The sequence below is a fragment of the Cloeon dipterum genome, chromosome 4, assembly GCF_949628265.1.
Source record: "Cloeon dipterum chromosome 4, ieCloDipt1.1, whole genome shotgun sequence".
Lineage (NCBI taxonomy): Eukaryota > Metazoa > Arthropoda > Insecta > Ephemeroptera > Baetidae > Cloeon > Cloeon dipterum.
The window spans coordinates 12,430,541-12,446,670 of record NC_088789.1 but is presented as its reverse complement, the minus strand read 5'-3'; the positions used below and the strand labels follow the sequence as shown (position 1 = coordinate 12,446,670).

The window sequence follows — 16,130 nt, the reverse complement described above, 5'->3', positions numbered from 1 at the left end:
AGCATGATAAATCTTACGTTTCGCATTAATCCATAACAAAATTCAGAGGTTTATGTAATATTAAATGGAACTTCTTGACTTTTCCAATGATTGCTAATGCAAATACAGTTATTAACCTCTTTTAAAGCGGTACAACTTTTACTTATAAAATAGTTATTGAGGCGTAACTAATTAGAAAATTACAGTGGCTGCGACTGAGTGACAAGTAAAAGTGAAATTCAACCAGCAAACTTTTGTTTTCGTCGCCCAATTTCGCCCATTAAATCTATTAAATAGATGGAAACCGCAAATTAAAGTCGGCCAATACTAGTAAAGAAGTCGCACACACGCATCACGACAAGAAAAATCAGATCAGCTCTTTCTTGCTATCTCACATAAAAATCAACCGTGGATGTGAGAGTTGTGGAGAAGACTCACTTGAGGGCACTACGTGATGGAAAGGGCGCAGGGCAGGAGGCTCAGGGTGGCAGAAGAGAGTCAGCGCATGCGCATCGACGCCTAGTATAAATATATAGGCTAGGCATTAGGCGTTGCACCTTCTTAACGCTCAGAGCTTTCGTCTCCGCAGCAGGTCTCGCAGAGCACAAGGTACGCGCGAGACAAGAAACACTTCAAGAACTGAGCACAACTGCCAGGTCGTCCGGCACAAAATGACGTCCCGCTTGGCATTTGCTGCAATTTGCATAGCCCTTCTTGTCACTTCAGGTAAGAATGAAATTACTAATTTTGAGAGTTTGCATTTTTTTCGGTAAATGTTAATTCTGTCCTCATTTGCTGTCAGTTAAAGTAAAATCGAGTTTTAGAGAGAATATCTTTAAACTTTGCTATTTTAATTTTTCTCAGGAATAAAATAGGTTAATTTTTGTGAAAGACTTGCGCAAGTTTTTTTTATCTCAAGACTTGCTTTGAAGAATGAAAATGAAGCAGATTGTATCTCCGTCCATTGTATAAGAGATTGCATTGTGTTGCTTTACAAGTGTTGAAAATATGTATGAATTTTTAAAAAGGGAAGTGCGGATTTTGGCAGCAGCAAAGTTAATACTCTTGCACATCCTCTCTCTTTCTTCCTTTCGCCAAATCCTCTCACACCGAATAGGAGAGAAAGAGCGGCATCTCGGCACTAATAAGTAGGTTTATAGGGTCGGTTTCACTTACTCAAACCGCTTTCACACACTCGCCTTTCTCGATCCATTTATCTCGCGCAGCAACACTCTGCTCCTGCGAGAGGATCAAGTGTGCATCTGCGCCACAAATATAGTAGACGGCGTCGCGAATTTCAGCCGATTTTCATTCAATCTTTAATTAAGCGCGCACTTCCTGAAAGTGCTCGATTGCCGTTCGCAAACCGACAGCCTCGAGATCGATTTACAATTATTGCAACTTTCTACGCTCACTCTCAGCAGTTCCTCTTTTTGTGTATCGTAATATAGGAGCAAGGCGTGTCTGTCAGTACGGAATAATTAGTTGCGGTGATCAGAGCCATGCCCTATCACATTAGGTAGAAAGGGAAAGGGGCGGGGAGATCAGGTAGAGAGAAGTGCGCCTCGGGCTAAGAGAGTGAAAGAGTTATTAAAATAAAGGTCAGCACATCGGGGCCATCTCTCCTGCAGCGAGCGGTCGGGTTTCAAGAGCCGCGATTGCGGTCGCTTTTGGAAAGACCGGCTGGAGAAAAGTCTTTCTGCCGATTTTAAATGGAAATGCAGCTCTGAAAGAATCGCGGTCGATCGTGGGAGAAATGCTAAGGCCGTTCTGAGGAGAGAAAGAATGAAAGAAAGGCCATGCAGGAAACATGCTGAGTGGTTATTTAAGGCGTTTGAATTACGGCAGTTAATTTGCCTTTGTCGACACCTCTATTTATAGCTGGGCTTTGTTTTCACATTTCTTCAGACTGTGGGAATACTAATCAAAAAGATTAAAATCCAGCATTTCAATGGAATATGCTTTCCCAATAGTATGCAAATTTATTTATGTTTCAAAGTACAACAAATTTTGAAATGTTTACAAGAATAACCACAAATATTGGAAGAAAAAAATTGCAAAATCGATTAATCACAAAATTATTCTTTCGCACGGAAAATTTGCTGTAAGTTCTTAGATCTGATCAAACCGCAATCAAAAATGACGTTTTTTTACTGAAAATTTTTTTACTCTTATATGTAACACGAACTCAAGCACGTTGTGCGGGTTGCGTGCTCACTCATTAGCAGGGGCTCTCCACAAAGCACAATTTTTGACATACTGATTTTTTATCTTGCAGAATGCGCTAGGCTCAAGAGGCAGAACGACGAAGATGAAACCGAAGAGAAGAGCGTAGAAGAATTGTGCGAAAACAGGCCTCCTGATGAGTACTTCCGTCTCACCACTGACGGAGACTGCAGGGATGTTGTCAGGTATTATCAAATTCATTAAGAGAAACAAATTTCCGGCCATATATTTTTTTACTGTATATATGCCTTTGAAACTTTGGCATGTAACAGATTTTTTTTGTAAATGGAAACCTAGGTGCGACAAAGCTGACGGTAACATAGGCACACGTTTAGCTGGAGTGCGTTGTCCGACCGGACTCGCCTTTGACATTGAAAGACAAACTTGTGACTGGAAGACCAATGTCAAGAACTGTAGACAAGTCGAGAGTAAGTCATGGGATCGTAGAGTCACGATTTTGCGTCGCCGGAACAAAGACACTTTGGGCGAACTCGCGACTCTAGGACCCGAAATCATTGCCCTTGTCTAATACCCCACTCGTCTGTTCGCTGTTTGCAGATGTACCAAATCCGGCCTTAAACAAATCTCTTGCCCCAGTGGCTTAGCGTTTGATATTGATAGACAAACTTGCGATTGGAAAGCAAAAGTTCAGAATTGCAACCGTCTCGAGAGTAAGTCTGGTCACCAAAGAGCAGTAGTTGGTTAAATGGACGGTTGCACTTTTAATATTTAAGAGTTGTAACTTTAGCAGTTTGAATTGGTGACTGGTGCAGAAAGGAATCAAAGGATAAAATAAAGCCGAAAATTATATTCGCTTGATTTCACCCTTTGATCGGGACTTGAGGTCAAAGTAAAGTAGACGCTTTTTTAGCACCTCACTAAATGTAAATATAGCGCAATGAAATTTATCCACCCATTCCCAACATTATTATTGTCATTATCCTTCAATGTCTGTCTTTTCAAATTTTCATCTACCTTTTTCTTTCGACTCATTTCTATCAACCCATGCTTCTGTAGTTTCATTTCCACATGCGCTAGTTTTACATGCTAGTTTGTTTGCATGAACGCATTTAAACACTGGTGTTGGCCACAAAACTTTGACTCTCATGCTTTTATATCTCATCTAATCACCCGTATAAAATATGATAGATTTAAGTTTCTCATAAATTTCTCGTGTGTTGGTGAAAACTCTTCCGAAAATTCTCTGTCAGTGGTAGCTGTGGTAAAATTCTTGAAAGCCTGTTAGTGTACAGAGAGGAAACAAATACAATCACCAATACAGAAGAAATTCTTGTCAATCTGTCTCTATTACTCTTTCATTCTAACCCACTTTCGTTTCTGTAACCGAAAACACAAAATCACACACAATTTTCCCAACGCAGAGCCCCGCAAAATACTTCCCAATCTGAAGACGGACGAGCCCATCTGTCCTGATGGCAAGCTTAGCTGCGGAAACGGCGAGTGCATCAACAAGGATCTCTTCTGTAACGACACCCCCGACTGCAAGGATGGTTCTGATGAAAATTCTTGCTGTACGTTAATACCAAAATGATTTACAATTATTTATAAAAAATCAAATTTCAATAACAAAATCCTTCATCCATTTCATGCACATAAAAGACAAGTTAAGAGTGGAAAATTCAAACTAAAAATTAAAATTATTCTCTCCTTGAAATTTTTGAAAATATTTTGATGCCCAAACAGCTGTCGAAACTGACCCCAATCGCGCCCCTGACTGCGACCAGTCTCAGTGCCAGCTGCCCGACTGCTTCTGTTCTGCTGACGGCACCCGCATCCCTGGCAGCATCGAGCCCAACCAGGTGCCCCAGATGATCACCCTGACCTTCAACGGCGCCATCAACATCGACAACATCGATCTGTACGAGGAGATCTTCAACGGGCAGCGCCAGAACCCCAACGGTTGCCAGATCAAGGGCACCTTCTTCATGAACCACAAGTACACCAATTACTCGGCCGTGCAGGACCTGCATCGTCGCGGCCACGAAATCGCTGTCTTCTCGCTCACGCACCGCGACGACCCTAAGTACTGGACCTCTGGTAGCTACGACGACTGGCTGGCCGAGATGGCCGGCGGCCGCCTTATCATCGAGCGCTTCGCTAACATCTCCGACGGCAGCATCATCGGCGTCAGGGCCCCGTACCTGCGCGTCGGCGGCAACAAACAGTTCGAGATGATGGCTGATCAGTTCTTCGTCTACGACGCCTCCATCACCGCCTCCCTGAGCCGCGTGCCCATCTGGCCGTACACTCTCTACTTCCGCATGCCCCACAAGTGCAACGGTAACGCCCAGAACTGCCCCAGCAAGAGCCACCCCGTCTGGGAGATCGTGATGAACGAGCTTGATCGCAGAGACGACCCCTCCTTTGACGAGTCCCTTCCCGGTTGTCACATGGTCGACTCTTGCTCCAACATCCAGAGCGGAGACCAATTTGGCAGACTCCTTCGCCACAATTTCAACCGCCACTTCAACAGCAACAGGGCTCCTCTTGGTGAGTGCAGTCGAAAATTTCATCATCGCATTAAAGTTCAACTCTTGGAATATTTTTAGCTAACTTAATTTCCATCCTTATTTTACAGGTCTTCACTTCACCGCTTCTTGGCTGAAGAGCAAGAAGGAATACAAGGAGGAACTGATCAAGTTCATCGAAGAAATGCTTGACCGCAACGACGTCTACTTTGTTACCAACCTTCAGGTATGTTATATTTTTAGATTTTTTTTTCAACACAATCTGACTGATATTTCTGTTTTAGGTGATCCAATGGATGCAGAACCCCACCGAGCTGACTGGTCTGCGCGACTTCTCCGAGTGGAAGGAGAAGTGCGATGTTAAGGGACAGCCTTTCTGTTCTCTGCCCAATGCTTGCCCCCTGACCACCAGGGAGCTTCCTGGAGAGACCCTGCGACTGTTCACCTGCATGGAGTGCCCCAACAACTACCCGTGGGTCCTCGATCCTACTGGCGACGGTTTCAACAAGCGTCGATAAATTTACTGGCAAACCTAACCTAACCTATTACAGAGAGAAATCTCTCTTTTTGTAAATATATTTTCTGTTTTTCTCCAAAACAACAAAAAGGTTAAGTGAGGATTTGTTATTTAAGTAAATTGACAAAAATGTGTGCATCTGTTAACTATCGACCGAAGAAAGTAGCAAAGTATGCTTTTTGCATGAAGGAAAGCATTGCTTCTTGCTGAAAAAGGATTGCGAATTATAATTTATAATTTGTCGATTGTCGTCTTCCTTGCCATTGCCAAATTATAAATAAGGAGCCAGCGCTTCTTATCCAATGTGGTGAAGTGCGTGATAATAAAAAAATGTAGACAAATTGTAATTATATTTTTCTTTTTCCCTTTTATTGGGTATAAAATACAAAAAGGTTCCTCAATAAATAAATGATGAGCTGATTTGAGGCTGAAATAAAAAAGGGAAATTACCTCTTTGATTATTTATAATGATTAGTGCGCTGATAACTAAAATTTGTCTGGCTAAAAAAAAACATTCTTACTTTTAGCTGTGTTTCTTGACCTTATCTGCAGGCTCGTCATAATTCTTCCTGTACAGCATTGAAGGAATGGATGGGCAAGAGAAACATTCTAAAATGCACAAAAATTAATGAAATGGTTGGTTGATAATTGCAGATAGAGATTACCTTGAAAAGTATCCGAATGCTTTTCATAGAGCTCAGTCTCATTTTGATTTAACAGGAAGTCGTAATTCTCGTCCCAAGACCAAACCTCAACTGGTCGCATTTTGTTGTTTTTCATCAACAGCATGGAATTGTCCTTAGTAAATTGAGTGCACCACACCTCTTGATCTTCTGAGCCGATTGTGCACAAAAGTTTGACTTGCAAATTGTCAGTTCCGTCAATTTTAAATATGGGGCATTTTGATGAGCTAAAAATTGCTTTAGTGACCACATATTTTAGGAAAATATCAATCTACCTTCCAATGCAAACGCTCATGAGTGATGCCTCAGGTGATACTTGAAAGACAGAGCATTGTTTAATAGGAAGAATTTCACCATCCAACGCTGGTACATATTTATTTATAGGAATGCTCAATAATTCTTTGCCCTCAAGATACTTCCACAGCTTGATGCAGCCGTCCTGCGCAGAGGAGATAAAGACAATTATGTGATGAAAATCGATGCAGTTTATGTGATGTACTCACCCCTGAGCTGGATACAAGAATGCAGAGGTTGTGAGGAAGGAATGAGAGACTTGTGACAAACGAAGTATGGCCCAAACAGTATGAATTTATATTGTAGCAGTTTGGAAAGCGCGCAACTCGAATTTTGTCATCCCGGTCACAAGATATGATGTACTTTTCATCATCAGAAACTGTCTGTGGACAACAGGGATCTAAATATACTTTATCAGCTATAAAGTTCTAACCTTACCACATCTAACAGCATAGCAATGTGACCCAACAACCACTCTTTCTCTTTCGTCGGTTCAGTCACAGAGAATGAGTACACATCTCCCGCCTTGTCTGCATTTTATACAATAGCCATTATACACTTTTTGTTTTTACTCAGGTAATTTAATTTCTTACCAGCAATCAGCACTCTTGATGCGGAGTTAGTAAATCTGATTTTACTCGCCGCTCTGCCAATGGGTCTCTGGCTGATGAGGCTCCATGTCTGGCCCTCCAATTGCCAGATGAGTAGACTCTTTGTGCCTCGACATGTGGCAAGGGCCAAGTATCTACCACACGATGACAAGGCCGCACAAGCCATGTGTTTATCTGCATGCTCAGAACTTGTTTCTCCCTTTTTTGGGACCCTTCCAAGAGTAAAATAATTTTTTTTAGAAAACGCTATTTAAATTATTATGGCATAGTTATGAATCAGTTAGCGTCCAGGTATGTACTTTTTCGGTTAGTGTTCACTTAAGAAAAGTTGTTCGTCTTGGCATGAATAGGATTTTGGCATGTGGATGGCCACTCATTGAATCTGGACGTATATTGAGTCACCACCATGATAAAATCAATTAGATAAATTGAAAAAGCTCACTTTTTTGTTGTAATCTTAATATCTTCTACGGGAGGTTCCAGAGTTTGCAACGATCCACTTAAAATTCACAATTCTTATAGTTAAAAACAAACACCAAACAACTTGGGTACTGCCTTACTTTTTCCTTTCTAAAAGGTACACGGAATTTCCTCCTGAGACAGCCAGCATTTCCTTGTTTCCCGTGATAGATGCCATCCTTTTGAATTTGTTGGAAGAAAAGTAAAGGGTAAAAAATGTTTGAAACTTGAATAAAAAAGGAAGAATAACAAGAAGTAATATCAACTCTGGTGCGAAGCACACGTGGGTACTGGGCGATCCCTGATGTTTGTAAACACTCAACCAGAATCACAGCTGCCACCTTTTGCAGACATTCATAACTACTAGACCCGCGAACCCAAAAGTAGACTAATACAAGCAGTAAAGGATGGTCTTGCATGCACTCATTCCTGCACTCTTAAACTGTGCGAACAGAGATTGTATTAAATTTAAAACTAAGCAAAAAATTAAATAATTCCACATTATTTTTTTTTTAAAATTGTCAACTGCATCATCTCTTAAACAATGTAATGTGGCCAAAGCTAATGCTGAAAAAGTAAATTAAATTAAACTAGAATATTTATGTAATAATAATATTTTATCAATATTATTATTAATATCAATTAACTATCAATATTACTAAAATTTATTACAAGTAAAATTTAAGCATCATTGTTGATCAATTTTGTTTATTTTTCCATTAAATTACATGCAATTTTCTCCGCCGTTTTTTATTTTCCCTGTGTTCAATTTTTTCAGATTTTTTTCCACGTTTAATTGGATGATAACCAGCCCGTTGGCTCGCATTGTTAAGGCACTCTCAGGAGTGTCAAAGCAATGAGAGGTATTTGAGCAGTTCGGAGATCTAATACTGGCTACCCAATGTCAGAAATGGCAAAAAGTGGTTAGTTTAGTGACTCGAATTGCTCAAATTGCTCAACGGGCTGGGAGGCGCACCGGCGCCGACTCGCTACTTGCTGGTTTGCACCTTTCCAGCATGCGTGATTTGGCTTCACGGGACAAATGTCTAGCGTTTCAATGCAGTCCTCGGTGCGGAGGCAAGTGGCCCTTCAGTGGTCTGGGTCCCTGTGCGGCCTGGTGCGCCCATGTTATCCGTTCGCGGTGTTATTGGGACCCAGGTTTCAGCATTCGTGCTAGTGCAGTGCGCGCCCTTCCCGGTCCTCCGGTCCTCGGACAGGGATAAAAAGAGCAAAAAAAAAAAAAAAAATTGAAACAAATTTAGAGTTGCGTTGCCATGTCCCGTCTATATTTTGATGTCTGATGAATTGATGGAATCGATGATCAATAAATTGAAAGTTTGAAGGGTTTTTTTGGAGAGGCTCATTATATACTCCCCCCTTCCGGTTCCAACTATCGATGTTTTTTACTCTTACTTACTTTCTAATTTCCAGCATTTCCGTTTTCATTTCCATTTGAAAACTTCATTGCCACTCCCTGCTATTATTTGTTTTGTTGTATTATTTGCTTATAGTCGCCAGTCTCTATACTACGCTGTCTTGTCGGGTTAATTTTATTTATCCGTTCTTCCCAGGACGGCAGAGAAGAAATACCATTACCATTATGAATGTTCTCTAATAATTTTCTTTACATCTGTACGACGTACTATACAGATGTAATCAATTTACTATATACCAAGGGAGCTGCATTTAATATCAACTAAAAAAATGACATCCTTGTGTTCATCATGCTTTCATTATCATCTATCACTAACAAGGTTTTTTAAGTAGAACGTTGGTTCTCATAAACGCAATTGGAGATATTTAAGCATTTGTGTACTGGCTGCTTAATGTCAGAGATGGCTAGAGGAGGTTATTTAAGTGACTCAAAAAAAGGCTCAAATAGTTAAACGGGCTGGTTTGCGCACCTTTCCAGCGGCTTTGGGGACAAATGTCTTGCGTTTCAATAAAAGACCTCGGTGCGGGAGGCGAAAAGATGGCCACATTGGGCACAAGCTCCTTTGCGGCCACTCGGGCCCCATATTATCCGCTTGGCGGTGTTATTTCAGACCCAGTGTGAGTTCATAGTCCACGGGATGTGCTGAGCAAAGTTAAAAAAAGGACAATTCCCTGTTAGTTGCCTAAAATCAATAACAGTACATATTTTTTCAGTAAATATTAAAAGCAGTTTTTGAACTGAATTATAAATTGCAACTCGAGTGCATTTATTTTTAGGTTTGGCCAATTTTGCAAAGTGAAAAACCGCACCAAAAAAGTTACTTTGCGCAAAAAATATAACAGGAAAAAACCATGTTTATGTTTTTCCCGATTTTCCGTATTCCAAATTTAACTCCCGAAAGGTTCATATATTTGCGATAAACAAGACAGATTTGAAAGCGTGTATGAAAAACTCTATTTTTTAACCTAACCAAATAACACCGCCAAGCGGATAACATGGGCCCCGAGTAGCCACAAATAGAGGAGCTTAGGCCTTATATATGTGGCCATCATTTCAACTCCCCGAAATGAATTCTTTGATTGAAACGCCAGTTATTTGTCCCTAAGGCCGCTTAAAAGGTTGTGTAAACCAAGCCCGTTGAGCTATTTGAGCGCATTTTGAGCCACTTAACTAACCACCCCTTTTGCCATATCTGACATTAAGCAGCGCCAGTCCATATCAGATCCCGGATATGCTCAATTATCTCCCATTCAAGTTGTCCCTAAAGGCCAGTAAGGTGCAAAAACCTGCAAACGGTGAATCTCGACGCCAGTGCGCCTCCTATAACCTCGTTAAGCTATTTGTGCATTTCGTTTTAAGAGTTCCACTATTTTTGTAAAAACAATGACAAAATGGAATTAATTTTTTACAATAATTTTTTTTTCGCCATCCAACAATAAATTATTCATTTGATTTATGATCTACAATGAAAATGAAAGTTTCGGAAAAATGTGTTTAAAATATTTTTGCAATGGATTGAGTATTTCTAAAAATGCTGTTTTTTGCGAACCTTTCTGTCTCTCTGCCAGTAAGGTTAATTTTTATTATTATAAGCACCAGAAAAATCCAGCAAAAAACATTTCGCTCGCTGACGCCGTATCACACTCTACTTTATTAGCCTGCCTATTTAATCGCAATCGCATAGGCAGTTCAGGAGGCAGGAGCAGGATACGCAGGAGCGAAGAGCACCGGTTGCGCCGTGTTCTGCGAGGTGGTGCTGGCGTCGGCGAGCAGAGGATGCAGCCGAGCAGAGCGCACGCTGGCCAAGCCAAAGCCAGAAGGGCCGGCGCGTTCAGGGCTCATAGTGTGTGTTGTATCTCGGCTCCGCGTGCTCGCTCGCAAGGGGACTGTGTGCCGCGCGGTGAATAAGTGCAGTGCTGTGGCCGCCGGAAAAAAGGACACTCTGCACTACTTGACACGATGGGACGATTCCGCTTGTCGTTGCTGATCGGCGTTGTCATCTTTCATGGTAAGTGCTCTTTATGCTGCCTTTTTGTTGTTTCAGAAAAATTGTTTTTATGGCATTTTTATTTTTGTTTTGAATAAATTAAGTTTTAAGATTTACTATATAATTAACCATCAGGCAAGGTTTATTGAAACTTGAAACATACGAAAGCATTTTCCATCAAATAATTTTTTGTCCAGTTGTTACTCGTGAATTTGCAACAGTTGTTGTGCAAGTTAATGTTGTTTTGCAATCTTAATGGTGAAATTTTATACTAAAAAGAATTTACTCCTCCAGCATGTATCACTATCAAAACCTGTAAACAGGAGTTATCGTTATCACTCATTTTCAATTAATAAATGCAAGTTAACAGAAAGTAAAATCAAATCGTAGGTATCAAGTAGGTCCTCTAATGTACTCGTTCGTTTTTTAAGGGAATTCCAACAGTTTGTTGTATCAAATATTTTTTTTTAATTTTCGAGGCTTGATTCTTTTTCTTACTAGGGGCTACGTTGTGCAAGTCTTACATCAGTGAAGTCTGTGATTTAACTGTGTGTTTTAGTATGGGCCAATTTTGGCTTTGCTCTTCACAAAGTCTTAACACGGTGTGTGTCAGAAGTGGTGCCCTTTCTCACTTTTTTCATCCCTTGACTTGTCATTTTTTTGTGATTATTGAGAAATGCATGCTGTAATTTTTTAAGTGAGAAAATAAACATGATTATAATAGGGGCTAACTTGTGTCTCGTGTGGTAAAAGCCATACAAACTGCAGAAGTTTGAAAACAGATCCGTTTCCCGGCGTGCGTGGAGAAGCGCAGTCCAGAAGATCCGATGGGAGCAATTAATTAATTTCGCACGCGGCAACTCAGCAAATTCTCGCATCCCCAAGTAAGCGGAGGACGGGAAGTCTGGGTTTGACGCCGACAGCACCCATGTACCAGCTGTAACTGCCGGTATCAATATTAATTTGGATAATCCAATCACCAGCCCCATCCTGCTGCATAATTCTTGTCGCACCCTTTGATATTAGCACACGAAAACGCCGTGTCTCAACTATAAGTTTAACAAAACGTGGCTGCCCCGGCCGACCTGCTGATTATTAATTCGGCAGATCTAATTTAGAGGCCTGTTGACCGAGCCGAGGACCCTTCCGCACTAGGTGTTATAATGCGGCGCGAAAATGTATCGCCACTTGGTGCGCCCTCGACCGACTAGCCAAATATTTACCCTCGGCCTCCTCGATATGTAGCTGGCTCCATCGAGAAACCCTTGACAAAATTGACTCGAAGGCAGAAACAGCCGCAAAAGCTAGAAATATGCTGCTAAAAGCTTTTCGGGCCCAATCCTGCGGAGAGACGACCAAAAACCGACCGACGCGCGAATGCCGTCGTCGCCCGGATTTTCGTTCGCGCTAAGAGGAAATAAAACGAGAAAGAACGCGAATTGTGCACAAAAATAAACGCGTACTTACGCCACCTCGCTCCTCTGGGATTTGCCTTTCGCGAAAAGGCGTTTTCGCTCCTTACGTTTTCAATCTGGGCCAGAAAAGAGTAAATCTGATTTTTCCATTTCTCAATTTTCAAACTAAAAGAGAAACCGGAACATGATACTATGCTATTTAAAATCCATCAATTTTCCACGTTGAAAATGGAGTAAACAGAAGGGCAATATTTTGAAATGGCACAACACTGGACACAAGTTTCAAATTAATGAATGTTTATAATTTAATATTATTGTAACCAAATGATGTTTAGACGTTAAGTTTGGAACAATTCCGCACATGGGCAAATTTGTCAAATGAAATTGCATACCGAGAATTCCCATCAAATTGTTGCGTGCCAATTGACCCGCCATTATGCGTGCCACACTAAATGTTTTTAATTAAAAGTAAACAGATAGGAGCTATATACTTTGAAAGTGACCACATGAGTGTCGTGGGGACAAAAAGCTGTTGAAATTCCTGCTGATGGTGCTCTCTGGTTAAATTAGTGTGTTGGGTCAGATTTCATAGGGCAAGTGTGCGCGGCGCCAGCTATGTAAGTTCTTTGTACGGGTGAACACATCTGTTAGGCACTGCAAAACAACAACAAAAAGATTTCCATAAGCCCGTGCGCATCATCACATGAACGATTGCAAAACCAATTACATTCGCAAACTTTCTGACGAAAATCATTTACGGCTCCGCAACTGGAAAGTTTGTTATCGTTTCATAACGAGTGGAAGCACGCAGCGATGCGAACCAGATTGTTTAGTATATGTATATGTGTGTTTCTATAATACAATATTATGATCTAACTAAATACGCTCACTTTCCTGGATGAGCAATGGAGAGGACCTCCCGCACAAGCGTGTTTCATTTGCAACTTTCCTGTATTTACACATTACAAGCTGTACAATTTATTTGTGTGCCGCATCCTGCTCATGATAGTAGCATTTGTGCCAAGGTAGTTGCAAAAGTATTTTGGTCATTCAATCTAAATTTCACCTTTGTTAATCATGAAGGGATATCAAATTTCAACAAACCACTGATACATGTTTGTTCAATGTATTTGAATTTTTAATTAGAGGTTCAGATTTAAATGTAACCAAATTTAATGGTAAAATAACAGTGTTTAGCAAAGTAAACTTAATGAATTATTTGAATTTACTCAATAAATACAAACTCTGATAAAATAAATGATAAAAAAATAAACTATAACAAGGTCAACTTTGACAGGGCGTTTAATCAAGCTCTTTGAATGTAAACTCCATTGTAATGTTTAATTGAGAAAAGACTTTCCAATTATTAAAGTTTACTTTCGATGTGCGTCATCACCAAGCTTCTTGCATGCTGGGTGACACAACCAAACAATTCCATCAACGTTAACATTATATAAATCAAAATAGAGTGAATTTGAATAGCTCCCTTCTATTCTAGCAAGTCAGTTCTAGTTTCCTTGTGTAATCGCTGGTAGTTTAAAATTAAAAATGTTTCACCGCGGTGAGTGGCATTATATAATTTATGCGGCCGACGAAACGAATTTCTCAATCGCACGAGTCCATAAATCAAACGCACGCATCCTCTCCGCCTTATTTCATTCTGTAAGACATTATACATTCCTAATGTTGAGAGAGAAGGAGAGAGAGAGAGAGAGAGAGGAATAATTGCTCTCGCGCGCTCTGCACACAAGCACACGGCAAACGTACATGTTGTCTGTCGGTGCAATTGTCGGCCGGTCGTGATTTCTCGAGCAAACAGGGCGGAAGGTGTGCAACGCCGCCGCGCTGCTCGCCGGGGCCAGGGGTGCTCCCTGAGCCTGAACGGCCGGAAGCCCCACCGTAACGTTTTAATATTTGGGATGCCTAGCACGATAGTAATGAAATTAAAGCATCCACCAGTGGCGAGCAGGTCATTGCTTTTTCTATTGTTTACTTAACTGTGCCTGCAGTTCTAGCATTTAGCGTGATAATTGGGCGGTAATTTAAGAATATAAAAGCTTTCTTCATTTTGGTGAAATCCAAAAATAATCAGCTGAGACGCCTTATATAGTCTCACACGTAAAGGAGTCAAAGTCACCCCCTGCCTGTGGTTTTATTACATAAATTAATGATATAAGCGATGAAATATCACTTTAACATTAATTACAAATTATAATAAAAAATCTAAAGACTACTCACCGGGAACGTTTTAAATGAAAAATTGCCTATTTTTATGGTATGTTGGTGGAAAACAATGAAAAAAAGGTACTTTACTTTTTACAGCTTAATTTCAAGGCATTATACTATAATTTCATTTGATTGATGTGCCAGTCGTGCAAAGCTGCATAAAAACAAACTCGGCTGTCTGTCTCCCATTGAGATGCCTTAGAAGAAAACCGGGAAAGAATGTAGTTTGAGATGCACGCGTCCGCGGAGATTCCCGGAGTGCAATCTAATTATTAGCCAGGTCACTCGAGCAAATCGTGGCGATTCCGCCGTAACTGTATCACACTGAGTTGCCAATAATAATGAGAACCGCGTGGCCGGTGATCATTGTAATGCTGAAGCATGTAATTACTAATGAATTGCCGGAACGAGAGAAAGAAAGCAGAAGGGACCGCGCATAATATCCTTGCTGGCAGCTTCCTCCGTGGCCGTATTAGTGTTGCCGCTGCGGAATACAAATGAGATTTTCGGAATTACGGAACATATTGTGTTCGCGTCTTTATCGTGTGTGTCATTATTAATAGATAGATATACGCGAGAGCGAGAGAAATCTACCAACTGCCGGCAGTTTGTGTGTCTGCCGAGCATAAGTAATGTTTATTTATTTAGATTACATGGCTGGCGCACTTTGCAGCAGGCAAGGCGGAACACACAGCGCCGCGAGACTTTATTAGGGCCGAGAAATGGAGGAAGTTTAATTTCAGACCTGCTGCATTGTGTGATTGTGCTCTTTGTACGTATTTATACTTCAGCAAAGCAGCAGCAGCAGGGTTCCACTGCCGCACACACACACACACACACACGCCCAATCTGCAAAGAAACTAGACTACTTTTGCTCTCGCTCGGATATTTGCCTTCATGCGAAGCTGGGGAAATGCAAATTCAACCATGCCTTTTGCGTTCGTTTGAATCAACAAAATAAAATTCACGCTGACGTGTGTGTGTGTGTGTGTGTGTGTGTGTGTGTGTGTGTGTGTGTGTGTGTGTGTGTGTGTGTGTGTGTGCCCCTTTTGTGAGCTTTTGCGCTCGTTGGATTTTTTGTTGTGTGTTGGAAAATAGAGCGACCTGGAAATTCCATAAAAAAGGTTTAAATATTAATTCAACGCCTGGAAACTTTTGAAATATGCCCTTTTCAGCGCTTTCAGCAAAGCAAACAAAAAAGTCCCGTTTGCCATATCGGCACATATATTAACGACTCCAAAAGTGGGTTAGATGAGAGTTTAATTGTAATTACAAATGCAGAATTTCGTAATCTCTTCCTGCCGCGCGACCATTATGACCGTGGCTGCTAATTGTGCCAACAGAGTTGTAAGTTCGAGAGATTAATTGCCAGATATCACGTCAGCTAGTAAGTAAGTAAGCAACAGCACGCGCCGCGCTCGCACACAGTTCTTCGCAAACTCATGAGTTTCTTGCGCGCACGCCTTTCAGCAGCAGCAGTAATTGTGCTCAGATGAATTAATTTTCTTGGCCATTATGCTTGAGTTTGAGCTGGAGCAGCCGAGTTTTACGGCGCAAAACAATGAAATGCACGCCTGCGTCTCGTCTGAATAACAATGCTTCCTGCTTCAACTACAATAATATCGCGCTAGCCGCGAGTTCAATCGTCGTTCCGCAGTGACCAAAAAAGCCACCAGCATCACGCTCGCCGCTCGTATACTATGCGAGAGATAATTATAATTGCTGAAATCATCCAAAAGGCGCAGTAAAGCACGGCAAATTAATGTCCGTTCGTTAAGATTGCTCATCAAAAGTTCGTTAGCCTTGAAT

The 16,130-nt window shown here is 41.1% G+C and overlaps 3 protein-coding genes across 12 annotated transcripts in view; 2 read left to right on the top strand and 1 right to left on the bottom strand.

The window, feature by feature from the left end:
* Positions 1-517: 517 nt before the first annotated feature.
* Positions 518-5,558, top strand: verm (LDLa and CE4_CDA_like_1 domain-containing protein vermiform). 2 transcript variants are annotated; one of them, XM_065487871.1, is made up of 7 exons: positions 518-705; positions 2,258-2,390; positions 2,764-2,876; positions 3,588-3,737; positions 3,910-4,716; positions 4,805-4,920; positions 4,979-5,558. In XM_065487871.1, exons 1-7 carry the CDS (start codon positions 651-653, stop codon positions 5,210-5,212), a joined length of 1,608 nt encoding a protein of 535 aa, XP_065343943.1. In that variant the 5' UTR covers positions 518-650; the 3' UTR covers positions 5,213-5,558. The 2 variants fall into 2 exon arrangements, with proteins under 2 accessions (XP_065343943.1, XP_065343942.1); XM_065487870.1 differs by lacking the exon at positions 2,764-2,876 and adding an exon at positions 2,503-2,633.
* Positions 5,295-7,581, bottom strand: wuho (tRNA (guanine-N(7)-)-methyltransferase non-catalytic subunit wuho). Its single transcript, XM_065487872.1, has 9 exons — positions 7,360-7,581; positions 7,242-7,298; positions 6,782-7,011; positions 6,627-6,718; positions 6,398-6,571; positions 6,170-6,333; positions 5,877-6,121; positions 5,733-5,820; positions 5,295-5,638 (listed from the first exon to the last, which is right to left on the bottom strand). Exons 1-8 carry the CDS (start codon positions 7,434-7,436, stop codon positions 5,735-5,737), a joined length of 1,125 nt encoding a protein of 374 aa, XP_065343944.1. The 5' UTR covers positions 7,437-7,581; the 3' UTR covers positions 5,295-5,638; positions 5,733-5,734.
* Positions 7,582-10,490: 2,909 nt separating this feature from the next.
* Positions 10,491-16,130, top strand: part of LOC135942077 (kin of IRRE-like protein 2) — a 160,992-nt gene continuing 155,352 nt past the window's right edge. For 6 of the 9 annotated variants that reach the window (XR_010575045.1, XM_065488003.1, XM_065488000.1 and 3 more), the window contains exon 1: positions 10,491-10,701. Coding sequence is in view for 8 of the 9 variants with exons in the window: in XM_065488003.1 (XP_065344075.1) it covers positions 10,653-10,701 (49 nt within the window). In the remaining variant the exon portion in view is untranslated. The remainder of the gene's footprint in view (positions 10,702-16,130) is intronic. The other 3 variants (XM_065488004.1, XM_065488001.1, XM_065488006.1) reach the window with 1 other exon arrangement.